At 42.4% G+C, this 27881-nt stretch overlaps 1 protein-coding gene across 8 annotated transcripts in view; it reads right to left on the bottom strand.

The window, feature by feature from the left end:
• Positions 1-454: 454 nt before the first annotated feature.
• Positions 455-27881, bottom strand: part of NETO2 (neuropilin and tolloid like 2) — a 50751-nt gene continuing 23324 nt past the window's right edge. For 7 of the 8 annotated variants that reach the window (XM_059713808.1, XM_059713811.1, XM_059713807.1 and 4 more), the window contains 3 exons: positions 22844-23072; positions 7002-7115; positions 455-2625 (listed from right to left, as the gene is read on the bottom strand). In XM_059713808.1, the coding sequence (XP_059569791.1) occupies positions 2045-2625; positions 7002-7115; positions 22844-23072 (924 nt within the window). In that variant the 3' untranslated portion in view covers positions 455-2044. The remainder of the gene's footprint in view (positions 2626-7001; positions 7116-22843; positions 23073-27881) is intronic. The other variant, XM_059713810.1, reaches the window with a different exon arrangement.

Below are 27881 nucleotides of genomic sequence, written 5' to 3'. Positions count from 1 at the left end.
ATCAAATATGAATTAACCATATGGCATTCACCTTCATTGTCATGATAAATTAGCTATGTAAAATTTAGAGGCTTCCTTATGCACCTTCCAGTAACCCTGAATTGTCCCTTCTATATATTTACTAGCTGATAGCCATAGGCTTTCTTTTCTACTTCATCCACAAATTAAATATGAAGCAAATCCTGCTTTTAAATGGCAGCTGGCACTGTGGTGTCTAACTTCTCAAAAGCACAAAAGGTAAACATGGCACAATACCACTGTTGAGTAAGTGTTGTTGATATTAGCATTTTGCTTTTTTTCCCCCATCTAACCTTAGTGGAAAACAGCAATTTAAGTCACAGTTTCATTTATATTTTCATTTTAAAAAGAAAAAAAAAAGTGTGTGTGTCCACTTTTAGCAACTGAAACATTTTCTGTACTGCAATCAGTTAAACAAAAGAACCTTTAAGGATAATTTGTTTTTATGTATGTTTTTTAATACAGGTTGTGTCCGGTGATTGAGAGCTGCAAGGTCACATTTAGTGAAAGAACACTATTCCCTCTAAAACAAAATACCGAAACAAAAACTCAAACAAACTAGGGAGTGAAAGGGGCTAATGTAGAAATAATATGAAGTATTCTTTACAAATTACAGTGTACATTCACACACATTGTTCAATGCCACTACTATGGATGCTGAAATAAATGTGCTGTACAGGTGTTAAATCTTGATTTAATAAACAGTCTGTACAGTATCAAATGATATAAAAGTCTAAAACCCCCACAATGAATAGTCATATGTTATAAATTGTGTCATACCATAAAAAGATGACCAAAATGAGATCAAACCCACAATTAAAAAAAAAGTATGAAATGTGCAATTTTGCAAGATGGAAACAAGTGCTAGAAAAATGAAACTCTTAAATAAGAAGTCTTAAAGGCTAAGTGAAGTTACTCTGGGATTTCTCCTTGTCCCTACCAGCTTCTCCCACCTTAGTCATCACAGATCTCAAAACTTAACAAATAGTGGGCTTGCTCCTATACTCCCTATGCAGTTTGGGAATGAACCCAGAGTACCCAGAACTGAATTAATCAGGGGAGTTTGGATATAAAAGGACAACAGGACTGGGACTGCTGTAGGATGCAGATGTACAGAACCACAAAAATGCAATCAATTTCTAGAACTACTTGGAAAACAATAACCAAAATTCTGCTTTAGTTACACAGCTGTGAACTCAATGGAACTGTATGACTAACACATTGCAGAATCTGGCCCACTGTATACTAAATCACAGACCTTCCTGAAAGGAAGCTATTTTATAAGAATAAATGTTGAAAATTTGAAAAATATTTTAGGACTGGGTTAAGGTTTATTCACAAGCTGCAAAGGCCATATTCTCAAATGGGCTAAAAAACCCCCAAATCTATAAGTAAAACAAAATATTCTTACTCTTAAAGGCAATAAGCCATTTCACATGTTTCACAAATACAGAGACTAAGAACTAGTAATTAAAGGCAATATAAAAGTTAGTCAGGATGAAGCAGATGGATGTAACATAACTTAGTCTTAATTGGCACTCAGCACTGTAATTCTAGCTGCAACTTGACAAATACATTAAGACATTTATGTCAAAATATGTGTTGCATAAACCACTTTTCTTTACTTAAGTAACTGAAGTGTTAATTTTGACTTGAAAACTAAATATTTAAAGAAGGGAAAATGATACAGCGGGGAGGGAGAAAAAGATTCTAGTCATTGTTTTCAGTGATCAGTTATTAGTAATTTTTATTAATATCCTTAACTGATGATTCCCATGCAAAACCTGCAGCTTTGTTGCTCAACTAGATGGATGGCTTGGGAAGGTAGGAAGAAGTCCACCACTGGTTATGAAGACTTTGTTTTGTAAAAAAATGGAGTTGGATACAGTAAGCTAAAAGTGTGTATATCCACACACACTGCATATGGTACATATTTTTGTATATACACTGTCATATATATATGACGTGTGTGTATACACCCCTCCCCCACACCCATATATACACCAATATCGTCTTCGGTAGGAGATTAAAAGTCAATAGATAACGAGCCTTGTGCAGCATCCTCTCGTCCCCTGACATATATTTCACAAGGAATCTCTTCCATCACCCTGTCCTCTATGACCTGCTCAGGGCAATCGTGGGCCTGTTTGAAAGTATAACTACTCTTCTTGAATGTGCTGTTAAATGTTTTCATCGGCTGAGGTTGTGCAAAATCATTACGAAAAGGCAGTTCCATGGAGCTGAGGTTGGTCCTGCTTTGTTTTATACTGGAGGCTTGAGAGCCACAGTGATGGTCATGGATGCATCTAGAGGCAGTAGAGGAACGTCTCATTTTCTGGTAGTTTTCAAGTTCTTCTGATAAATCAGCCAAGTCTGCAGAAATCTCTTTATCCCTTAATGAAAATAGTTCGTAATGTGGAGGGTCAAATACTTCTTGGAAACCAGTTTTATTGAAAGCAGTTTTGCAAGCCATAACCTTTTTGCGGGGCTGCTTTATTTGGACCAGAATTGAAATAAGAAGAAGAACCAGAACTATCCCTGATGTAATGCCAATGACTGTTCCATGAGTTTTGGTGATTTGTTCAAACAGTCCAGTTTTTTTCTTTTCTGCAGAAAGAGAGAAAGAGATGGATGTGAACCTGTCTGAAATGTCTTAGAAATATTTTGGTATAATGTTATGTTTATACTAACTTACAATAATTAGCAGTCATATGTTAATATACTTTACAACATATTAAAACAAAGAGCAGGCTCTATTTGATCACCGATATGAGCGTAGCATCTATGGATTCAATGGCCCTGCATCCACAGGAGAGCAAAAATTCAAGACACCCTGGGCGCATCTACACAAGATGCTACGTCACCAAAGCAATGAGCTAGGGCGACGTAGCTTGTCTCTACAGCAACGCAGTGTCAGCATGCACTAACCATGGTGCTGCTGCTACTATGCAGTAGGGTCAAAAATTACCCATGAACCACTGGGACTGCACAGTACCAGTGGGTACTGCACAGTCATTTAGTACTCGCTTAACTAAAGCAAGTACTAAATGACTGCGCAGTACCAACTGTGCAATCAGAGGCACGTGTAGACATGCCCTCTGACACTGTAAGATTAACATACCTATGGTTAATTAAACTTCGTATCAGTCTTAGAAAATAAAAGTTAAACTCAAAGGGCCCAGTCTTGGTGCTGACAACAGTCTTAGTGATATCCGTGGACTTCTCCAGGTGCCAAATTTGGGCAGTCCTTAAAATACTTACAGTTTTCTTTACTTTGTTAGGAAGTTGTACAATTAGACCTACAGCATGTCTATTTCACTGCAGGTTTTGTAACAGCCCATGTTGTAAGATCAGTTAAAAACATATGAACAGATGCTTTGTAGCACTTCATATGAAGGTACACAAGATGGCAGTATCAGATTATAGCAATTTTCGCACTTAAAATATTTATTTAGAACCCAAAATTTCAAATAATGTTTTACTCTGGAAAAAGTATTGGTCCTGACTTGCTAAAGGAATGTGCATGGATAGAATACAATATTCAAAGGAAAACAGTCAAATTATTTAGGATGTGGTCCAAGAGAGAACTTGGGTACCCAAGTGCTAGGTGCCATGGGCCATGTGTAGATGAAACAGTGCCTAACTTTCAGATGCCGGGCTGCCAGAATGCATCCACAACTCGTTACAGGGCAGAAGGCAATCCAAAAAGCCTTTGTACTGAATAGGGAGGTGCATGGAATTACCTAACAGGAAATAAAGACAAAACAATGTCTGAAATTCTGTCCCTCTATGACTTGGGTGCCTTTAGGACTTTAGGACTACAGGCAGGTACCTCTCTCCACTCAGGATCCAGGGCATAGCACCATTTCTTCAAAGAGTAGGGATTGCTCCTTTTCCTTTTAAAGCACAGCCAGAAATGGTAGAGAAATAGGAGGAGGTGGTGCTACCCACCTTTTATCTAATAACTTAATGTCCCCTTAGACACAAGGCCACAGCATCATGGTTCTTTAATTACTCTTGTATTCATTGGCTGCACGGAGGGGTTCAGAATGACCCCAAACATGTGGGTCTATAGCTAGGTGTTTAGGACACTCTCCTGCAAAATGGGAGACGTAAGCCAGAGAAAATGACGATAATAATCAGAAAATTACCATTTTGGGGGCCACTTTCTGTTCGGGCCCGGGGCGGCTGCCGGGTTTGCCCATGCCTGTGTCTGGCCCTGGTTCTGGGCATGTGCAGAAGAATTTTAGGGACCTAGAAAACTTTAAAGTTCAGAGAGGCATTAAGGCTGCTTGCATACATTAAAAAAACCCCAAACCCAAAAATATGCTTTATCAGAAGCAGCAAATTACTTTGACTTGGCTCCACAGCTTCTGTATAGATCAGGAGCTTCAGTGGGGCTTTTGGTGCTTTTAGGTAAAGCTGATTCAATCAGCTATTAGATACATTACCAAAAAAGCCCTAAAGTGCCCAATTTATACAGACATTGGGCAAACTGGGTCCAACTAACACACTGCCTCTTCTGGGCAGGTGCTGGGCTCAATGTAGGACTCTGCCAAGTTTAAATTAAAGCACTGCTTTTTGTTGTTTTGTCTTTTTAATGTCTGCAAGCAGCCCTAGTGAATTTAAGTACCACCAGGATCAATTAGTATCTGACCAGGGATTTGGGGGTTTAAAGTTTTGGGAAACAGATGTCTCAATTCCATTCAAGTCCTACTTTAGGTGCCTAAGTTGTCTATGGGATCTAGTACCTGATGCCTTCCATCATTTGTTCTGGTGCTAGGTATTAAAATTGAGAGAGAAAATTCTCATTGGCCAAGTACAGACAGTCAAAAAGCCCAAGGCTGAATCGATTCAATCTTCGCAGGTTAGTCTAAGCTGCATAGATTGAACTGATAAGCAAGTAAACAGGCATTCATTTTGATTCCAGAAATGCAGCCACATGCCTGCAGTGGTTCAATCCAGAAGCCAGGGGGTGCTAGAGCAAGCCTTCTTGATTGGCTGGGACAGCTTAGGCCAAACCTAGCTCATCCACCCTGTAATAGGGTGAGGGGAGAGTTTGTGGGGGAGGTGTAAACCATCCTGGGATGCTGGGGGATTATGAGTTAACTTGAGTCTGGAGGGGATCTGGGACAGGGGTTCAATAAACTCATTTAACCTAAATCAGTTAAGTCTGTTAACCTAACCTAATCTAAATCAGTTAACCTAAGTCAGTTAAGGTTTATGTGCCCTGAACTTCTGTTATGTTACAGATCTGAACCTATTTCTGATCACTTGTACCAGCTGGTGTGTAAAGTTAAAATATGATGGGTAGTTTAGTTCAGAAGATAATAGTTTAAAAATGCTGGGAAAGGCAGTCTCTATCTGGCTGCTTTATGTTTCATAAAGAATTCATCCTTGAAATACTACTGATTTGTGAATTGAAGAAATCTAGACAAAATGTACATTCCAGAAAAACATTTGTAGTCAAGGAAAATAGATCTCAGAAAGTTACTTCAGTTTCTGTTCTGTCATATACAATACTAGCACAGACAAGACTTCAGTTAGAGGAAATCTATTTTATGTGGGAAACTTGCAAGCCACTCATACATTTAAATAAAAAATATAAACTAGAAATACACTATATTGTGAGAGACATTGTAATATAGTAGCCACTGGAGTTGGGTAATTCTTTTTTTTTTTTAAAGATAATTTGTCAAAATATGTCATTTTGAGTCACCCAAAAGTAATTTCATTTGTACTGACTTCAGTGAATAGTTCCAGTTGAAAATATTTTACTTCGGCAAGAAGGATGATTAGGGGTATGGAGGGGCTTTCATCCGAGGAGAAACCAAAGAAGCTAGGCCTATTCAGTTTAGAAAAAAGAGCTTGAGGGAGGCCAAGATAAGTGTTTACAAAATACTAAATGGTGATGAGAAAGTAAATAGGGATTTATTATTTACTCTTTCTTACAATACAAGAACTAGGGGTCACAAAATGAAACTAGTAGGTAGTAATTTTAAAACAAATAAAAAAGATTTTTAATGCAGCGTGCCATTAAAATGTGGAGCTCATTGCCACCCGGTGTGTGTGGAAGCTGACAGTAACTAGATTCAAAAAGGGACTGGACAAATTCTTGAAGGAAAGAGCCATCAGTAGCTATTAAGCACAGGAGTTAGGGATATAGCCTCTGAATCAGAACTTCCTAGACCTTAAATGCTGGAGGCTGCAAGCGAGAGGAACAGTGGGGAAAACACCCTGGTCATACCCAGTTCCCACTTCCTTTCAGCCTCCCCTCTCTGCCACTGAGAGACCCAGGACACTGGGCAAGTTGGACCTGGGGTCTGACCCAGCAAATGGCAGTTCTTATGTTCTCAAATTCTTTAAATGTTTTGTCTTCTCATTTTGAAAAGTTTTATTTTGAAATTAGCTAAAATTTATGGAAGATAATTATTTGTTTCAGTTTAACTAATATACTGTTTGACCCCAAACAAGTTGTTTTTATTTTGTTTTGGCAGAAAAGAAAACAGAAATGTTTGGTTTCAAGTTAACTTGAAATTATTTTCGTTCAGTTTGGCCACAAACCTGAAAAAGGTGCTTGCACAGCTGTTGTAACTACATTTATATTGTATTCATATGCTAACAAACAGTCTTCTTCAAACACTAAGGATTTTTCCTTGCAGAAGCTTAAAGGTTTAGGAACAGATGACGACACAAGCCTGGCAAATGCAGAAGCATATTTCAGAGTAGGCCAACATTCTGCTTAAATGTTTAAATATACTTTGCTAAGGGTATGAGATATTTAATTACAGGGACAGGAATATCATTCTTCAACCCAGTTATAGACCTCTTGGTTTTAAATTAAAAATTTGGAACATCTCCCTGAGTTTAGCAGAACAGCTATCCTCAGCACATTTGTAGGAAAATATATTTTATGACTTTCTTAAATGAAAGGCAAACTGACAATCTTGGATCATAAAGGTTACATTTAGTACTATATTCACCTTTACAGTGATTTTCATCCCAAGGGTATGCACAGTTTTGAATGCCATTGCAGACTAAAGAATTATTGATGCACATGTTGCTATGGCAAAAGTAAGTACTGCCTGGGCAGGGAGCTGCAGGAGAGAAATGGAAAAAAAGTCAGTATTGGCAAGAACTCTTACAGTGCAAATGTATATTCAGTTATTTTTTGTTGACTATTGTGCGCTTTCAAGTGCAATGAGTATTTCTGCACATCACTGATTATTATTAGGTAGTGTCTATGTTCCCAGTAGGGTGGTTGCCAGGTGTAATACAAACAAAATACAACTACTTAAACTGGCTGGTATGAAGAGCTAGACACCTGACATCTATGATGGAAGCAGGCTTCCATAGTCTTTAATACCAGGCTTTAGAAAATAAAATGCACTTTACTGTCCCTATGAATTGCATACTAATTATTTAGATTGCATTGGTACCCAAAATATGCCAAATGCTTTCCAAACACCCAAAGCACATTGCTTACCTGAAAAGCATACTGTCTCTATTTAGAGAGTACCAGAGGTGCATCACACTCAAAACCCTGCTCTGAAGTGTTCAAACCAGAAGACAGATGTTGTATATAACTCAACTGCTGAAGTCAGGAAGAGAGGATAGGGTCGCACCCAGAGAGTCGTAGTGGATGGGTCGGTATCAACCTGGAAGGGTGTGGGCAGTGGGGTCCCGCAGGGCTCGGTTCTTGGACCGATACTCTTTAATGTCTTCATCAGCAACTTGGACGAGGGAGTGAAGTGTACTCTGTCCAAGTTTGCAGATGACACAAAACTGTGGGAAGAAGTGGACACAGCGGAGGGCAGGGAACAACTACAAGCAGACCTGGACAGGTTGGACATATGGGCAGAAAACAACAGAATGCAATTCAACAAGGAGAAATGCAAAGTGCTGCACCTAGGGAGGAAAAATGTCCAGCATACCTACTGCCTAGTATGCGGGCTGGGAGCGGTCCGAGGCTTTCAGGGGCGCGCAGCGGGCTGTGGCCGGGAGCCCACAATGGTAGAGCGGGTACTTTTGCACGACAGACTAGAATTAGGCCCGGACTCATAGCAATTAATTAAGAATTGTTTTACTTACACCGTAGGTGGTCGCAGTGCAGGCAGGAAAAACTTTCTTGAGTTGCAGTTACAGACAAACACAAGTGGAGTTTGCTAGGCTCCACCGAAGGCACACACACACGGAGTTTGCTAGGCTCCGCAAAAACAAACACAACAGAGCTCTGGATACCCTTGACGAGCGCGCAAAACCATAGATACATCTTAAGAATTTAACGAATGAGACGGGAAGAGGTTGGTGGTTGATCAGTCCGCCGAGCTCCTCTGAGACGCGCACAAAGTTTCTATTACTCTGCCGCGTGCTCAGAGTCCCCACGAGATGGTTGTGGAGTCCTCTACAACTTGGGCAGAAACTGCTCAAACTTCTTATACAACTAGCAAGCCAATAGCTAGCCGCCATGTGGGAATAATTTAGAAACAGCCAATAGTGGGAAACAAATTTACATACGGGTGGCGGGAACTCCTTTGCACCGGGGTTTTCTCTCTGCAGCTGAGAATTGCACCGTGCAAAGAAAGCTCCATGTGGCGGGAAATAATTCTGCAGTGCCGAAGCACACACACAATCATTGGGTCATGACACTTAGGAAATAACCTGCTTGGTGGAACAGAAGCGGAAAGGGATCTTGGAGTCCTAGTGGACTCCAAGATGAACATGAGTCAGCAATGTGACGAAGCCATCAGAAAAGCTAATGGCACTTTATCGTGCATCAGCAGATGCATGACGAACAGATCCAAGGAGGTGATACTTCCCCTCTATCGGGCGCTGGTCAGACCCCAGTTGGAATACTGCGTGCAGTTTTGGGCGCCACACTTCAAGAGGGATGCGGATAACCTGGAGAGGGTCCAGAGAAGGGCCACTCGTATGGTTTAGGGCTTGCAGACCAAGCCCTACGAGGAGAGACTGGAGCACCTGGACCTCTTCAGCCTCCGCAAGAGAAGGTTGAGAGGCAACCTTGTGGCTGCCTATAAGTTCATCACAGGGGCATAGAAGGGAATTGGTGAGGTTTTATTCACCAAGGCGCCCCCGGGGGTTACAAGAAATAATGGCCACAAGCTAGCAGAGAGCAGATTTAGACTGGACATTAGGAAGAACTTCTTCACAGTTCGAGTGGCCAAGGTCTGGAATGGGCTCCCAAGGGAGGTGGTGCTCTCCCCTACCCTGGAGGTCTTCAAGAGGAGGTTGGATAAGCATCTAGCTGGGGTCATCTGAACCCAGCACTCTTTCCTGCCTATGCAGGGGGTCGGACTTGATGATCTATTGAGGTCCCTTCCGACCCTAGCATCTATGAATCTATGAACTCACATCTCAGACCACTTTGCAGAATCCTGGAAAAGGCATGCCTGCTCTGCTTAATGCCATGGTATGCAAGAGCTACCTAGAGCAGATACTTCAGGTACCACAGGAATATAATTGTGTTAGCATGATGCTCTTCCCTGGCTAATATACCCAGATTCTCAGCATGACCAATTAGCTTAGTGGAGCACTGCACTGCACTAACATGGCTCTATTGCTTCCAGTACCATTGCTCAATGCATTTCTTCATGAAATAGGGTATGTATACTTAGCATAAGGCAAAGTGAAGGTCAAAGTTCAGTTGTAGCAGACTCTGAGAATTAATCCTCCACTTTCTTGAGAATTCCCATCCATCTATCAGGAATGCATACCAAGGCATTTTCAACGAAGAACACCCTTGCTGACAACCATTAGACAGTTCAGAGGAAGAGATTCACTCTTACACAGTAGACCTCAAGTCATGTGGATGTATAGATTAAAGGAGACCCCTTGAATAGCATCAAAACAACTGGAAAAATGTAGCCTGTGATTTCATAGCTGTGGTTTAGCCACTTGGAATTTCATTGAGAGATGGCTTGCTCAGGTCCTCTTATTCAGCTCAGGTCCTTACTGTTAAAGCTAACAAGGGATTAGAGGAACTGCCTCTTGCTGTGGTCATATTGTTAGGGAGACTTTTTGGTTAAATTTATTTCTTCATGATTTCCAATGAGTATTTTACACAAGTATTTTACACTTCTACAATATATATAAGAAAGGTGTAAAAGTATCTGTTCTCAAAATATAACATTCTGTCTGCATTGTTTTTGGCGTCCTCATAGCAGGTAGCTTCCATTCCATTTCTCTACATCAAAAATGCAATATTACATGCAAAAGAGTTCCATATTTCTGGAAGTGACTTGTATATTGAATAACAAAAATGTGACAATCCAGGGGTAGTGGTTAGGCCTGTGTGAATAGGGAAGTATTTGATTCTGAATTGGCTGATTCAGAGATTTGGATCAAGTTTGGAAGATGTGGCGCTGATTCAGAGAAATTCAGTGATATGGATTGGCCAGGGAGGCAGGCACAGCCCGGTGGCTGCTCTGGCTGTGCCTGCCTCTCCCCGGGTGGGGGGAGCCGCAGGAGAAGCCCCCATCCTAGTCCCAGCACTTTGAAAAAAAAGCCTCGTACTCACCACCTGCAGGAGTGGTGATTGGGGCTTCTGGGTGCTCATGGCAGATCCTCCCTGTGCAGTGTGGGGCAGCAGGGATCGCCCCCCCTGCCTGGCACCTGCGCAGCAGCTGCCCCATGGCACAGGCTGCAGGGTGCCATGCGCTGTCTGGGAGCTGGGGCCGCTGGTGCCAAGCGCTGCTGGGCTCCATCTTACACATGGAGCCACCCCAGCTCCCAGGCAGTGCGCAGCACCCTGCCAAGCCATGCTGCATCTGCACCATGGGGCAGCTGCTGTGCAGGTGCCAAGTTGGGGGGGGGGAGGGAGATCCCTGCTGCCCCCTGCTGCGTGGGGGGGAAGGGGGGGCTCTGCCACGAGCCCTCAGAGGCCCCCCAATTGCCACTGCCAGAGCTGGTGAGTGCAGGGCTTTTTTTTTTTTTTAAATGCAGGGAGGGGGATGGGGCCAGGCAGGGCAGCCATGGGGCCTTCTCCTGTGGCTCCTCCAGCTGTGTCTGCCTCTGCCCCGGTGGGGGCAGCTGTGGGGGTTATGCCCTGCTGCCACTTGCCCAGGCAGCGCAGGGCAGGGGGCGCGATGCAGGTGCGACTCATTCCAGGTGGCAGCAGGGCATAGCCCCTGCTCTCAGTGCTGCTGTACCTGCATTACCACTAGGAGCGGGGGCTCTGCCCTGCCACCGGTTGCCAGCTGGCATGGGGGGTGTGGGATGCAGGCACGGCAGTGCTGGGTGTGGGGACTATGCCCTGCTGCCGCTTGCCCCCCTTTGCGTAGAGTGAGCGATGTCCCAGCTGGGCAAGTGGCAGCAGGGCAGAGCCTCCGCTCCCAGCACTGCTGCACCCACATCCTGCACCCCCCTCTCCAAGTAACGCTTGTTCGAGCCCCAGCTCTAATTCCTCCCTCCCCAACACCCCTTCCCTCCCCCAACCCCAACAGACTTACCAGCTGGAGGCAGCTATCAGCTGCCTGTTTAGTCAATGGCTTCAAATCAGTTAGGAACTTTTTACTTGTTTTCCCGATTCAATTTGGATTCAGTCCCCGAATCAGGCTGAATCTTCTCCGAATTCGATCAGCTACCAAAGCTTCACACAGCTCTAGTAGTGGTGCATAGTTTAAAGTTCCAATCCTGTCCAGCACAAAGCAACAGCTACTCTTATTCACAGGTGAGTGCATTACCTTATCTTTATCTACTGCCTCTGTATGTTGCACATGAGAGTCCTTACAGTACTGAACTGAGGCAGTTTGTGTTCACTAGTTTTAAGTTTTCCTAAAAAAAGACCCAGGGGGAAAATCTCTTTTAGCTGCAGTCTTTCTGAAGGACTTCATTTTCAAAACAACTTTCACTTTACTGTTTTCTCTTTACTATTTAGTTTGATTTCAGGCATAATTTTCAAGAATTCAGCACCCTATTTTTCTAACAGGCACCGACGTAAGTGATCAGATTTTTAAGAAAGTTCTGCTTCCATTTAGGCACCTTAGTAAGTGCCAGATTGTTTGAAACGGGAGAGAAGTAGTGTCCTTAGCTCTTTTGAAAACCTGGCCATTCTGTCACTGCAAGTGGCAGAAAGAAAGAATGAAGTCCCAGAGTTTTTTTCCCCCTTGGAACTCTGACTGTATCTTTAACTATTTCACTTAACTACACTTATAATTGCAGCTGTTTAGGAAAGAATTTTTTTTACCCTGCTGAAATCAACTGCCAAAAACACATCTGCACATGCCTTTTGAGAAATACTGAATGACAAATCTGATACTTATGCAACTATAGTCATTTTGAATATGAAACTAGATCTACTATTCTGATTGAAAACATGGAGATAAAACTGAATAATATTAAACAGAATATTACAAGTAAAGACAAATTAAGCCATTCATATACTCAGAAAGAGGAGCATGTAGCATTATTGTGACCTATAATTTGCTGATTAGATTGGAAATATGGGATAACTCTAGGCAAACTAACAATATGGTGAAGACAACCTGGCTAGATTTTTCTTCTTTAAATTCAATACATGAGTGGGTGATAATCTAATTTATACTGACTTTAAAGTATAGCTTTAAAACTGTTGACAAGGTCAGACTAGAACAAATATTAAAAGACCTTTTTCAATTAAGAGACAAAAGAAAATATCTACAAGGTGGCATACAAGATGGCTGTTGTTCTAATATCTGTATGTGGTTTTTTTTCCCCTTGACTACAGCTCTGCTATGCAGGCTAAGATGTAAGCCTATTCACAGGAAGATTAGTAAGGCACCTGCTAAGATAATAATCAACCACTCAAGCAAGATTTACTTTCAGGAAGGCAAAAGAGAGTGGTTGTTGAATAGAACTAAATGCTCTTGGAGGCATGAAGAATTATGGGATATAACAGCAGCTCAGGAATTTAATGAAAGATGAATATTTTTTGGTACTTTCTCTTAGCCATCTCCTTTTGAGGCCAATTATAAAACATGACATTTGATTTTGTTTTAGACTGTATTTAAGAGAGATACTCAGATAAAAGACATGGAAAATGTTTAAAATAGGTTCTTTTCTGGATTTTTTAAAACTGAGACTGTTTGAAATTCCAGGGATTGTGGGTTTCAGTCCTGGAAAGGGAAGCTCAGATCTTTATTCTTCCAAGGTAGATCAGTTGAGTATCATGCAGGTTACCACAAAAAGTGGGGAGAGAATCTTTTAAATGGGAAACTTTAAAAACTGACCCCATGCAGAATTAAGAAGAAATTAATGAACAGAATGTAAGTTGCTTTGAAGATGCAATGCTTCAAATGCTCTGGCATCTCATAGTTAATTCAAACATAGTTTCTTCTCAATAATTTCTTAGGAATTTTCTTTAGGGGTGGGGATTTGCTTGATGACCTTGCCACATTTCTGGGGACTCTTCTAAACATATAAAGGCCACCAAGAATCTGTTTTGTTATCCCATAAGACAAACTTATTTTCATGTTTCAGTTCAAGCAGTATTTATGATACGTAAGACAGCTTATTATTCTCTTGTTACAACAGTACTTCATACAGTTTACTCTTGTGCTGAAATATGGTTTGACTGGACACTAAGTAACAAGCATAGCCAAATACTATTCAACAGGTGTCTGTCTTTAGATGGTTTAAATGTGTTTCTATTAAGAGACGATGGTGCCTTTTTGTATATTTACTTTTCACCTAAAGAGGCTGTTACTTTGGTCCAGATTTGGCTACTTAGTGGCTGCCATACATTGTGGCTAGTGGAAGAACTGTGCCTCAAAGCACAGTCCCTTCCTTAGTTATCTGCTTTTCAAGAAGGTTTTCCATAGAATCATAGAAAATTAGGGTTGGGAGGGACTTCAGGAGGTCATCTAGTCCAACCACCTGCTCAAAGCAAGGCCATTGCAACTAGATCATTCCAGCTAGGACTTTGTTGAGCACGGTCTTAAAAACCTTCATGGATGGAGATTCCACCACCTCTCTAGGTAACCTGCTCCAGTGCTTCACCACTCTCCTACTGAGACAGTTTTTCCTAATATCCAACCTAAACTTCCCTTGCTGCAACTTGAGACTATTGCTCGTTGTTCTGTCATGTGCCACCACTGAGAACAGTCTAGCTCTATCCTCCTTGGAACCAACCTTTAGGTAGTTAAAGGCTGCTATCAAATCCCCCCCATAGTCTTCTCTTCTCCAGACTAAGTAAGCCCAGATCCTCAGCCTCTCATCAGAAGTCATATGCCCCAGCCCCCTCACTATTTTTGTTGCCCTCCATTGGACTCTCTCCAACTTGTCCACATAGTTTCTGTAGCGGGGGGTCCAAAACTGGACACAGTACTCAAGATGTGGCCTCACCAATGCACAGAATCATAGAAAATTAGGGTCGGAAGGGACCTAAGTAGATCATCAAGTGTGACCCCCTGCCATGGGCAGGAAAGAATACTGGGGTCAAATGACCCCAACTAGGTAATTGTCTAGCCTCCTTTTGAAGGCCTCCAGGGTAGGAGCGAGCACCACTTCGCTTGGAAGTTGGTTCCAGATCCTAGCTACCCTGACTGTGAAGTAGTGCCTCCTAATATCTAGCCTGAATCGACTCAAGTCAACTTATGGCCATTATTCCTTGCTACTTCTGGTAGGCTCCCATAGCCTGCTGGTCCTCCTTGGTCAGTTTGTAGATGGCCACCAGATCCTCCCTCAGCCTTCTCTTGTGGAGGCTGAACAGATTCAGGTTCCGTAGCCTCTGCTTGTAGGGCCTGCCTTGCTGCCCCGATCATACGAGTGGCCTTCCTCTGGACCCTCTTGATGCTGTCCATGTCCCTCCTGAAGTGCGGTGCCCAGAACTGGACACAGTACTTGAACTGTGGCCTGACCAGTGTCGCATAAAGGGGGAGGATCACCTCCTTGGACCTGCTCGTGATGCATCTGTGGATGCATGACAAAGTGAGTTTAGCCTAACTGACCGCATCCTCACATTGGCAGCCCATGTTCATTTTGGAATCGATAATGATTCCAAGATCCTTTTCTGCCTCTGTGCTGATGAGAAGAGAGTTCCTCAGCCTGTAGGTATGCTGCTGGTTCTTCCTCCCCAGGTGCAATACCTTGCACTTGTCCGTAATGAAACCCATCCTGTTCTCATCTGCCCACCCCTGTAACTTGTCCAGATCTAGTTGTAGCCTGTCCCACTCCTCCAGCGTGCCCACTTCTCCCCACATCTTAGTGTCATCCACGAATTTGAACAAGGTGCTTTTCACCCCCTTGTCCAAGTCGCTGATGAAGATGTTGAACAGCGCAGGCCCACTGCCCACATCCCTCCAGGTCGAAAAAGACCTGTCCACCACCACTCTCTGGGTGCAGCCCTCCAGCCAATTTGCGACCCATCTGACTGTGTAGGCATTGATGCCACAGTCGCCTAATTTCTTAATAAGAATGGGGTGCGAGACAGTGTCGAAAGTCTTCGTAAAGTCCAGAAAGACTACGTCCACCGTGACACGTGCATCCAAGGATTTTGTGTCCTGGTCATAGAAGGCCACCAGGTTGGTCTGACAGGACCTGCCTCAAATGAACTCATGTTTGTTGCCCCTAAGCATGATCCCCACTGCTGGTTCCATGCAGATGTGATCCTGGATAATTTTCTCAAAGAGCTTCCCTAGGACCAAGGTAAGACTAATAGGCCTGTAGTTTCCTGGGTCCTCCTTCCTCCCTTTTTTGAAAATGGGGACCACATTGGCCCTTTTCCAGTCCTCTGGCACCTCACCAGAGCACCATGAGTGCTTGTAAAGCTGTGCCAGGGGTCCCTCTTGTTCAAAGTAGGAAAAATACAACATAGATATGAAAGCAAGTTTCTTTGGGTAGATGGGATATCTTTTATTAGACCAACTAAATAGTTGGAAAAAGTTCTTTGCAAGCTTTCAGGCACAAACACCCTTCCTAAGGCATTGGGAGACTCTGCTGCTGTTCTGAGGTCTCCACAGTAGAAAAGAACCTAGGGTAAACAGATGTCTATGAAGATGCAAATGAGTGGAAGGAAGTTTGGAAGACAAAGGATAGAAATGGAGGGGAGGGAAGAGTGTGAAGGAATGCACGTTGTCAGCTAAAAGGCAGGTTACCTTGTATTTTAGATGTCATACAGGCTGTAATGCATCATAAATCCAATGTCTATATTCAGTCCATGATTTTTTAATCCAGTAGATTTATAAAGTGGAGTCTGTAGGCTTGGCTATGAAAGGTGTTTTGTAAATTCCCTTTGAGGATTAGAATTGAGAGGTCAGAGGGAGTGATTGTCTTGTGAGCAATGTGCACTCACAGGTAGTTAGATATTTTTGTCTTTGATGGATTTTTGGTTTGCATTCTTTCTGGTATGTAGTTGTTGTTTGGTTTCTCCTACATATTTTCTATCTGGACATTTGGTGCACTGGATGAGACATATTACATTTCTGGAGATGCAGGTGTAAGATCCAGGAATGTGATGGTTCTGTTGTGGGGCGTGGCATCATTATTGTGGGACTGGTGGAGATGTGTTGGCAGGTTTGACATTTCTCATCCTGGCATGGTCTGGAACCATTTGGTGTGGTTTGGGTCATAGGAAGTTTGCTTCTGGTTAGCAAGTTTGCTTCAGGTTAGCAAGGTTCAATGCTTGTTTAAAGGCCAGAATGGGTGGTTCTAGGAAGATCTCTTTAAGAGATCTTATTTATGAACACAGACAAACAGATAAAATGTATCCTAAAGAGGCTGGAAGAGGGGATTAAATAAAAGAATCAAGACAGATTAACTCTAGTTTAGTTAAAGATAGAATAAGATCTTTAGCAAAAATCTAACACACTCTGCATTATGCTCTTCTGTAAAAAGGTTTTCTGTCAACAGATCTGTTGGTATATCTCCAATTTATCATCATGCAGAAGAGAGGGAAATAATTACTTCCCTCGATCTGCTGTCAACACTCCTAATAATGCAGCCTAGTACGCTGTTAGCCTTCTTGGCAAGAAGGGTACGCTGTTGACTCATATCCAGTTTATTGTTCACTTTAACCCCCAGGTCCTTTTTTGTAGAGTTGCTGCTCAGCCAGTTGGTCCCAAGCCCGTAGTGGTGCATGGGGCTGTTCCGTCATAATTGCAGGACTTTGCACTTGTTCTTGTTGTATCTCATGAAATTTCTTTTGGTCCAATCCTCCAATTTGTCTAGGTTCTCTCCGAATCCTAGCCCTACCTTCCAGTGCATCTACTACTCCTCCCAGCTTGGTGTCACATCCGCAAACTTGCTGAGGGTGCACTCCATCCCATCTTTCAGGTCGCCGACGAAGATATGGAACAAAACCGGCCCCAGGATCGATCCTTATGGCACTCCACTTGATACCAGCTGCCAACTTGACCTCAAACCGTTGATCTACCTGATGAACCAGATGATCCAGCCAGTTTTCTATCCACCTTACCATCTGTTCATCCAAACCATACTTCCTTAGCACACTTGCAAGAATGCTGTGGGAGACTGTACCAAAAGTCAAAGTATATCATGTCCACTGCTTTCCCTGCATCCATAGAGCCAGTCATCTCATCATAGAAGGCAATCAAGTTGATCAGACATGATTTGTCCTTGGTGAATCCATGTTGACTGCTCCTGGTCACTTTCTTCTTTTCCATGTGCTTAGAAATGGATTCCTCAAGGATCTGCTCCATGATTTTTCCAGGGACTGAGGTGTAGCTGACTGGTCTGTAGTTCTCTGGATCCTCCTTCTTCCCTTTCTTAAAGAAGGGAATATATTTGCCCTTTTCCAACTGTCCGGGACTTCCCCCAATCACCATGCATTCTCAAAAGTAATGGCCAGCAGCTTTACAATCGCATCAGCCAACTCCCTCAGCACCCTCAGATGCATTGCATCTGGCCCCGTGGACTTGTACATGTCCATCTCTTCTAAAGAGTCCCTAACCTGTTTTTTCACCACTGAGGGCTGCTCAGTTTTTCTCCAAACTGTGCTGCCTAGTGCAGTAGTCCGGGAGCTGACCTTGCCTGTGAAAACTAAGGTAAAAAACATCATTGAGTAATTCAGCCTTTTTCTTGCCATCTGTCACTAGGCTGCCCTTCCCCATTCAGTAAGGGACCCACACTTCCCCTGACCTTACTCTTGTTGCTAACATATTTATAGAAACCCTCCTTATTATCCTTCACGTCCCTTGCTAGCTGCAACTCCAGTTGCACTTTGGCCTTCCTGATTTCATCCCTGCATGCCTAAGCAATATTCTTATACTCATGCCTAGTCATCTGTCCAAGCTTCCACTTCTTGTAAGTTTTGTGTGTTTAAGCTTTTTTCCTTTTGGTGTTTAAGCTCACAGGAGTTCTCTGCTAAGCCAAGCTGGTTGCCTGCCATATTTGCTATTCTTCCTGCATATCTGGAAGGTTTGTTCCTCTGCCCTTTTAAAGAAACCTATTTTAAAAGTTTCTTTAAAATATAACCAGCTCTCCCAGACTCCTTTCCCCTTCAGACTGGCATCCCAGGGAATCCTGCTCATCAGTTCCCTTAGAGAATCAAAGTCTGCTTTTCTGGAGTCCAGGGTCCATACTCTGCTGCTCTCCTTCCTTCCTTTTGTCAGGATCCTGAACTTGATCATCTCGTGGTCATGACTGCCCAGATTGTCATCTACTTTTACACCTCCCCACCAGTTCTTCCCCATTTATGAGCAGCAGGACAAGAAGAGCACGGCCCCTAGTTGGTCTCTCCAACCCTGGCGCCAGGAAGTTATCCCCAGTGATCTCCAAAAACTTACTAAGAATACCTGCTCACTGCTGTGCTGCCCTCCCAGTAGATGTCAGGGTGATTGAAGTCCTTTAGGAGAACCAGGGGCTGTAAACAGGAAACTTGTGCTAGCTGTTTGAAGAAAGCCTCACCCACCACATCTTCCTGGTGGTCTATAGCAGACACCAACCACAACATCACCTTTGTTGCTTTCCCCTCTGACCTCAACTCAGAGACTTTCAACAGGTCCGTCTCCAGTTTCATACTGGAGCTCTGAGCAACATATAGCTCTTTTACATATAGCGCAACTCCTCCTCCTCCTTCTCCCCTGCCTGTCTTTCCTGAATAGTTTGTACCCATCCATAACAATACTCCAGTCACGTGAAGTATCTCACCAAGTCTCTGTTATTCCAATCATGTCATAGTTCCTTGATTGTGTGAGGACTTCCAATTTTTTCTGCTTGTTTGTCAGGCTCCATGTGTTTGTGTACAAACATCTGAGGTAACTAGGTGATTGCCCTACTTTCTCAGTAAGAATAAGGAGGCCTCCCCTATTGCCCCCTCCTCTTTGTACTTCCTTCAGGCCACCTGCTTCCCCATTTACCTCAGGGCTTTGGTTTCCATCCTCTGGCAACCCTAATTTAAAGCCCTCCTCACTAAGTTAGCAAGCTTATCTGCAAAGATGCTTTTCCCTCTCCATCAGGTGGATCCCATCTCTTCCTAGCAATCTTTCTTCTTGGAACAACATCCCAAGAAGAAGCCAAATCCCTGCTGGCAACACCACCTGAGCAGCCGAAGACTGATCTGCAGGATGTGTCCACTCTTGCCCAGGACCCTTCCCCTTGACTAGAAGGATCGAGGAGCACACCACCTGTATCCCCATCCCTTTCACCCTTGCACTCAGAGCCCTGTAGTCACTCTTGATCTGCCCAGGGTCATCTCTGGCAGTATCACCGGTGCCCATATGCTCATACATCTGGGTGGGTTGCTTCTCTTCCTGGATCCACCAAGCTTGATGGTCCAGTATAGAGAAGGAATAGAACCTTGACTTCTCTGTGTAGCCTCTTCTTTTTTGGCATATTTAGACCCCTAGGTAAACATGGATAGGAAACATGGGCTGTACCTTTCCCTCTAATCCTAATATGGGACTGTCTGCTAGTGAAGCAAGGAAGATCATTGAGACGGGAAGATTTCTTGCAACTTGCCATCACTGCAGGGACAAACTGGCACCTAGAAATATGATCCCAAAATCTTATCCTTTTTCAGGCAGGGCTGATCACACTGCCAACTATTAAGACTGCTTAACTCAGTCCTTTATAAAGCCCTGCTTTCAGTTTCTTATAATTTTGTAAAACTCAACCCCCATGGGCCAAAGTTTTCCTTCCCAGGTGACTGCCTTGGGTTACCCTTTTGCCATGCCTGTGAAAGTCATCTAAAATTTAGCTACAAGTCACTGAAGAAATTGTGCTTGGCATGCATTAGGATTTCTATGGAGAATTTCTGAAGATTTCATCCCCAGTGAGCATGGCTAGGTTTCTCAGCCCCTACTGCTTAGTAGATTTTGCATACGCTGTCCCTTCACCAATTATACATCTTCTGTCGACACAAAACAGCCAAGCAAGGGCCAGTCCAGGGCTATAAAGTCAAGGCTGCACTTTCCCGGTTTGGCTTGATCCAAACTGAGGTGGAATGCTCAACTTCCACTATTAATACTGTTCTTATAATGTAGTCCTTTGTGTGCAATAGTATTCATGTGCTGAATCAAGGCAAAAAACAAAACTAATTCAGTTTTATCTTGTCCCTTTCAGATGGCTGGTACAGTTACATCTGCAATCTGTACTGGATTGGCATGAAATGTCCTGTCATTCAGAATGAATTCATTTATGTAAATCTTTTAAAAATATTGATTGTTTTCATGGATGGATTCAGATGATTACAGATCATTAGCAAGGTAGAAAAGACAAAATAGCCTAATTATCTGAAAAAGGGATAAGTAAAAATTCACTGTTTTGTGCATGGAATTTTGCTTATCAATGGATATTTTTAAAATGAAAACTGTTTTAAAGGAAAACTTGAAATGCCTATTTTTCAGCACTATGTTTTTATTGAATCAGTTTCTTCTCTTTTGAGGAGAAAAATTAACCTGGAAGACAGATAACAGTAACTACATGTACTTCTGCAGACTTGCTGAGTTAATTTAAGGTCCTGTCTTTGGAAGCAATAGGAATGTTTAGAGCTGTTTATCACTTTAGAGTGCTGTTTAATTAAAAATGCAAATATTAATATTGATAGGATAATTACTTTCCATTTTCTCTGTATTCAAGATATTCTTTATTTTCTAAATTTAAAACTAAAATACAGTGTCACAAGCCCTATCATTGGTATTAATGGTGGTATCTTAGGAAGAAATGAAGTGAAGAAAGCAAGACAGTTTTGTAATTTTGACTGCCAACCAGAATTTCATGGTACTAGTAACAGAAAAAGGAAAGTCACAATGGTTACTTACAGAAGTAACCCCCCCCTCCCCCCAAACCAGCGCTTTACTTTAAACTCTGCCTGCCCCCTGCCAAGCCTAGTACGTGCCCAGAAGAGGCATTGCATTAGTTGGACCTGGCTTGCCCAACATCTCTATAGATCGGGCACTTCAGGGGCGGGGAAGGGGCTTTTTGGTGCTTGTACCTAATAGCTGATTGAATCAGCCATTAGATAAAAGCGCCAAAAAGCCCTGCTGAAACACTTGATCTATACAGATGCTGTGTCAAACTAACACACTGCTTCTTCCTGGGTCAAACTAACACACTGCTTCTTCCAGTAAAGTGCGTTTCCCCTCCCTCCACCCACATATGTCAGCGCCCAATGTAAAAAGTAAATTAAATCCCTATGATAAAATGAAGGCATTTTTGTATTTATATTCCAGATATTTCTTTAATATCTGTAGTTGTTTCTTAGTGTCATATTCATAAAATGGCACTAAGATCATCTTAAAAATCACCACTGCTATAGAAAAATATTTCATGGCAAGTAGATTTTTATGTGAACGTGTAACTTTTATAAGCTTTGTTTTATGAAACAGAAGAATAGATTCTGTCTTCTTAAACAGACCATTTAAACTTCTAAAAGTTAAGTGGCAAGATTTAAAGAGGTGTACAAGTGGGTATCCTTCAGAAACTGAAAACTCAATCAAACCAAAGACAAGAGAAAGATTCTATTAGATACTGAGCATAATCCCATCCAAGACAAAGCAGAGAAATGAAAATGTTGCCATTTTTGCTTGTTTTTATACTGACAAAACTGTACTATGCACATTTATGTTTCAGGTCAATTTTTTGGAAATGTAATGTTTAGCAAATTGGAAGTATGATTCTGCTTAAATCAGGTGACAGATATGCCTTATGCAGGTTCCACATTAGCTTTCTTATATTACCCTTCCAAGCTTGCTCTACATTTCCAAGCTTGGGTCACTTTTATGCTTCTTAGCCTGCTGGTTGTTTCAAACAATTTAAATTATGTGACATCAAGCTATATCCACAAAGGAGTAGGAACAAGCTAATAAGTTTAGACTGTCTGCTAGATACATCTTCAGAGGAAAACATGCTTTTAAAAACACTTTAATTATGAGCCTTGTGAACATCCCTATAATACTGTTTATGCAATCTGAAGAGAACCTCAAGAACAGCATTCACAGTCCTGTCCTTAACAAAGCCCTTAATATACCATGACAAACCACCTCACTCTCCACTACAGTCCAGTACAATTATGCTCCATAAAGGCATTATAACTGGGAATGCCTACTTTAAATCATTAGGTTCGGGGGAGGGGGGGGAGGGCGAGGATCTTCAGAAGCAGGACCCTGCAGAACTCCTTGTCGGAAGAAGTAACAGTTCTGAGGCTAGTTATTATGAGATTCAAATGTAAATCATATCTTCTGTGATAGTGCCTTTTCTGCCAGTGAGCAAAAACAAGAACACTTAAATTTTCCTTGTCATATCAGAGGGAACAAAGAAACAACACTAATTGTTATTATGCCTACCACTCCTATTACACAAAGCTGATGCCTTTTCTTAATTACATGTAGCACCTAGATACCAAGGGATAGGCAGCTCAGAATCTACTTACGGTCCACAAATGAAGTGAAAAGCATTCTGAATCTGCTCAGTCGGCTACCTTCATCTGCCCACATCCGTACTACTCCTGTTCCAGTCTGCAGCATCACATCATTGGCTACTGTGCTACAAAACTTTGCCTTCAGGTTTTCAATGGAACTGCTTCCATCATACACTGCAACAAAGTTTCTCTTGCACTCATTTGAATGCTCCATTTGGTAATCCAGGAATCTCAAATAAATCTGTTAAAAAGGAAAAAAAAAAAAGACTTTAAAGGGAAAGTAAAGTAGCCTGCTAGTAATTATTTTTCTTCTTAGCCTTCTGGCAAGTCTTGACTGAGATATTCACTCTTCCTTATGTATGTGGAGGTCCCAATTTACAGCTGTTGCACACTTAAGCTTTGTTTCCTTAAAAATATGGCTTGCAAAATGTCATGTCATTACAAAAATTTAATCGTAAGTATTCATATCTGAAGCATTCGTATGTGACAAAATCCTTGCAGGCAAAACTTATGCTAATTGATGTGCCTCTATTGGCTTAAAGAAAAAGCAATATTTAAATGTAAAAATGTTATTGGAAAGCCACTTTAAGAATGCATTCCAGTATTCTAGGAAATAATGTAAATGTAAAGAATCTACTGGATATGCAGTGTTTTGCATTCTTGGTTTATATTTAAAAAAAACAAAACCCAGGAATTTTTCAGGGTTTATCTCTGAAACATAAAAACCGGGATAAAATTGGGATAAAACGAAGAAAAGGAAAAAAAATTTGGTTTAAATTGGTTGGGGGGGGGGGGGGAAGGGAGGTGAGGAGTAAGGCTAGACCTAGGGAAGGGGCGGGGAGAGGGGCACAACAGCCTGTCGGCTGCTCCCAGGGCTGCAGCAGGGAGCAAAGCAGGGGGAGCGGTCAGTGGGTGCAGAGCACAGAGCTGGGGGTGCAGCTCTTGCTGCTATGCACCCCCCCCCCCCCCGAGGGCTGTGCTGGGCTCTTCCTAGAGGGCGCATGCTCCCAGATCTGAGTATGGGATGAGTGCAGGCTGCCGCTGTAGGCTGGGGCCAGCGGTGACACTTGCCTCTTCCAGGCACTCGGCAGCCTGCTCTCGCTGCAGCTTGCTGCCACTGCAGGCTGGAGCCGGTGGTAGCACTGGGCTTTTTCCAGTGCTTGGGACAGGTGGCAGCCTGCTCTTGTCCCACACGCAGATGTGGGGGCATGTGCCCCCTGGGAGGGCTGCAGGCTAGGGGCAGCTCATATATTGTGCCAGGTTCTTCCCACGGGGTGTGTGCCCCTGGATCTGCACACGGGACAAGAGCAGGAGCGCCAGGAAGAGCCCAGTGCCACCACTGGCCCCAGCCTGCAGGGAGTGGGGCCGTGGTCTCCCAACTGCCCCCCTGGTGGGGGGTGCAGCTCCCATGGCCCAGGACAGGGCTGAAGCCAGAGCCACCAGAGTGCAGCTCAGACCCGCCTGCCCCAGGAGTGATTCCCATGGCCCATCCTGACCCGCTCCACCTGGGGTTAGAGCCAGGAGCCCCGCACCCCCAAGGCAGCAGCTTCAGCCACCCTCTTCTGACCCCTGCATGGCCACTGCCACCCCCCAAGCCCCCCACTCCGCATGCAGCCGCCACCACCACCACCCCACGTCCAGACCTGTGCCTCAGCTAACCAGCACAGTGGCACTTTTAGCTTACCGGCACCACCGTTTTTTCCGTTCAAATCTCTGTTAACCGGCATGAGTCGGGAATGGGCCATTCCCCACTTATGCCAGTTAACAGGGATTTGAATGGAAAAACGGGTGTAAATTAGTAAAAACCGAATGACATAAAAATAAATAAATAAGTAAATTGGGGAATGTATCAGTGGGGAAAAAAAAATAATAAAAATCAGTAAAAACCAAGAATGAGGATCACTATGGATATGTGCAATCAAAAACCTATTTTTAGAAGTTGGGGGAAGAGCTTTCTTGTACAAATTTCTAAACCTTAGGAAGACGAATATTTAAAAATGATCAAAGGAATCTATTGAGAAAGGTCTTAAAGTAAAAAACAAGGGAATTAACACCTTTAGACTCAGCATGGAGGCTACTTAATGAACCACAGAGTTACAGAGGATGCGAACAACCTGAACAAGGAACAAAAGCAGAAAGGCAAGAAGTAAGTATGTGATAAGTGGCGAGATTTAAAGAGATGTACAAGTGGGTATCCTTCAGAAACTGAAAACCTAACCAAAGCAAAGACAGGAGAAAGAGGTCCCACATGTAGCAAGAAAATTAGGATGACAAAGGTAAAATCTGAAGAAAAACCAAAAGTTTAAGTTATTGTTCCGAGGCAGAAATCTTGGGAGAAAATCTATGTTTGTTGGACTTCCAAGGATTAAAGGAAACAATTAAGGAGATTTCTGGGCATGAGCCAACCCACTGATGAGAGGTGGGTTAGGAAGAATTTTCATATGTGGATAGGCTATTCTGGAATCTCCATCTTTTTCTCTGGTGTCTGGTACTGGCTACTGTAAGAGACAGATTATTAGATTACAGCAATTCTTGTGTTTCTATTAAATGCATTTGACATGACTTAGTACAAAAGATCAAATTTCCATGTCTTTTTCATTTCCACGTGATGTCAGTGACTAATTTTAGTGATGGGATTTCAAAGGTACCCATGTAACTGGTGTTCCTAAGACACTCAGATGCTTTTGAAAACTTTCAACTTGGAGGATTACCTACTAATTTCTCATTATGACATGGAAGAGAAATCAGTTCCTTGTGGAGGCTTAGGTCTCTTCAGTTTGTGACAAGCAGATCACATCCAGGTGGGCCTTGAATGCATTGGTATTGACAGCAGTTGATCATTATTTATTTCAGTATTTGACAGAGTAAAAAGAAATGCTAGAGGTTCTTCTTGGGTATAGTAAAACCCCCATTGATGAGAGAGAGACAGAGATCTCCTCCTTTCTTTCCTCATATTTGGTTCAAATGAGTGTCAAGGACTTTTCAGCTTCCCTTCGAAATATCCACTCAGAAAAAGGAGCAAACAAGGCTTATAAAAATGCCGTACATGATTGGCTGTTCCTGCAACCCCAAAGAGGTGCAGTTGCACCCCACCTTTGATTTCTGGTCCACTCAAAGTTTAAAACTGCCTGACAGTGGCACCAGGATTTCTGTTTATGCAGGAACGAAGGAGTCAATTGACTTCATGGCTCATTATATTTTACCTGATTCTTTCTAAACTCTTCATTCCATTGGTGTTAATGACCCTCTTTCCTCTTTTAATGGTCTTGATATTACGCTAATCAAGCTATCCTTTCTGTTAGCTGCTCTTCTTAATGTAGGCTCCTATTTCACAGCCCTACAGGCTCTCTTAATTCTAGCTAAAGACATTATCTCAGGTGAAAATCAACTCAGGTGTGGAAATAATTTTCATTGAAGCATTGCATGCATTGTCAAGATGTTTTATCAATCTAAGAGAGATATATATTTAGTTCTAATGACAACAGGACTAAAGAAGCAACATTGATTTAATTTTAGCCTAGTTTAATGCATTTTATACACAATATATGAAATAGCAAATGAATTCACATCTCAATAGTTTGTTTTTGCTTTGATCTTAAATTGAATAATATGATGCGTATATACTAATATGCTCCTAGCATATTAGTAAAGCTTCTGGTTCCTTTTTATCTGGAGAAAAATGTGTGATGATGATGTACCATACCATCTGCATCCCCCTTGCTGGCTCTTGGATTTAGGATCCAAACACCTTGGTCTGCGTGGGGGACCCACCCTCAGACTGACCATGATCTTTTCAACAATAGGCAAATTTATTAATACACAATGATAACAGAAAAGAAACAATGCAAACAATCAAGCAATTCTATATATCTACCAAACCCTAGGGCTGTCATCAGAGTCAAAGTACATCTGGCCAGGACGCAGTCTTCACTCTGAGACATTCAGAAAGGAGGAAGCCTTCTACACAAACTGGCCCATTGAAGGCAGGGAAGAGGGGATGCCTGGTATAAATTACAGGTTAAGATTACCATTCTGGTACACTGTCCCCTGAGCAGCTGCATCCTCTTACAATATTGTATGAGCTAATGTTTTGCACAGGTTGTTGGTACCATACCTCTTCTCATCCTTTAAGTGCTATGGAAAGATATAGTCTGTCCCATATTCTTTTTCCTGCCTTGTCTTTAAGCATTACTTCTATCAGAAGCTTTTTATTGTAATTTGCTGAACTCTGCTTACTGCTCAGTATTGCAAATTCTAGAGAAATATCTTGGTGAATGTACGTTTGTTTTCAGGTCCCATGTTCCACTTCATTGTCCTAATCCAGAGCACAATTTCTGAGAGGGCTAAGAACCTGTAACTTCTTTTGACTTCCCATTGAAATCAGTGGGAGCTGCAGGTGCTAGCATTTGGCCTCAAATGTGCAATTCTCTGGCAACTGTTATTTAATTGACATTTTATTCCTGCTGTGGAATGACAGTGGAAAGTAAAACATCAGTACTCTTAACTGAGCAGTTGATCTGTGCTCTGTGTCCAAATCAAGGGCATTGTTTTACAAAAATGGTTTGAGAAAGCTGCAGAGCCTCTGTGTCAGGCAAATTGAATATGCAAGACTTTGGCTGCCCAGGGAGGTAGAAGAGAAGATAGTATTAAGGACTTCCTCCTTTGAGTATACTGTTTTAGCATATTCCAGCAAGATTCAGAAACTTTGAAGGCTGCTGTTAAAATTTCAATGATGCTAAAGATATTTTGTTTAAAAAAATCCTATGGCTATTTTGTTGCAAAAATCAAACACACAAAATTTAAAATCTCAGGCTTAAAAAAAAATTCACAAAAAGACACCATACATGAACCTGTACCATAGCAGGCCTAACTAGTTTTATTTTCATAACTTTCATTTTCAAATGAAGTTCCACATATGTAAAAACTCTCAATAATTTAGAAAGATAAGCTCATGTCAAGAGTGACTTGAGTATAGATGTTTCTTCCAGCCATGTTATAAAGTGTATTAAAATACTTATTTGAAATCTGGTAAGTGGAGGTTTGATGGCCC

This window comes from Alligator mississippiensis, chromosome 10, assembly GCF_030867095.1.
Source record: "Alligator mississippiensis isolate rAllMis1 chromosome 10, rAllMis1, whole genome shotgun sequence".
Taxonomy (NCBI): Eukaryota; Metazoa; Chordata; order Crocodylia; family Alligatoridae; genus Alligator; species Alligator mississippiensis.
The sequence above is the reverse complement of the archived record's forward strand: the minus strand, read 5'-3'. Positions and strand labels throughout refer to the sequence as shown.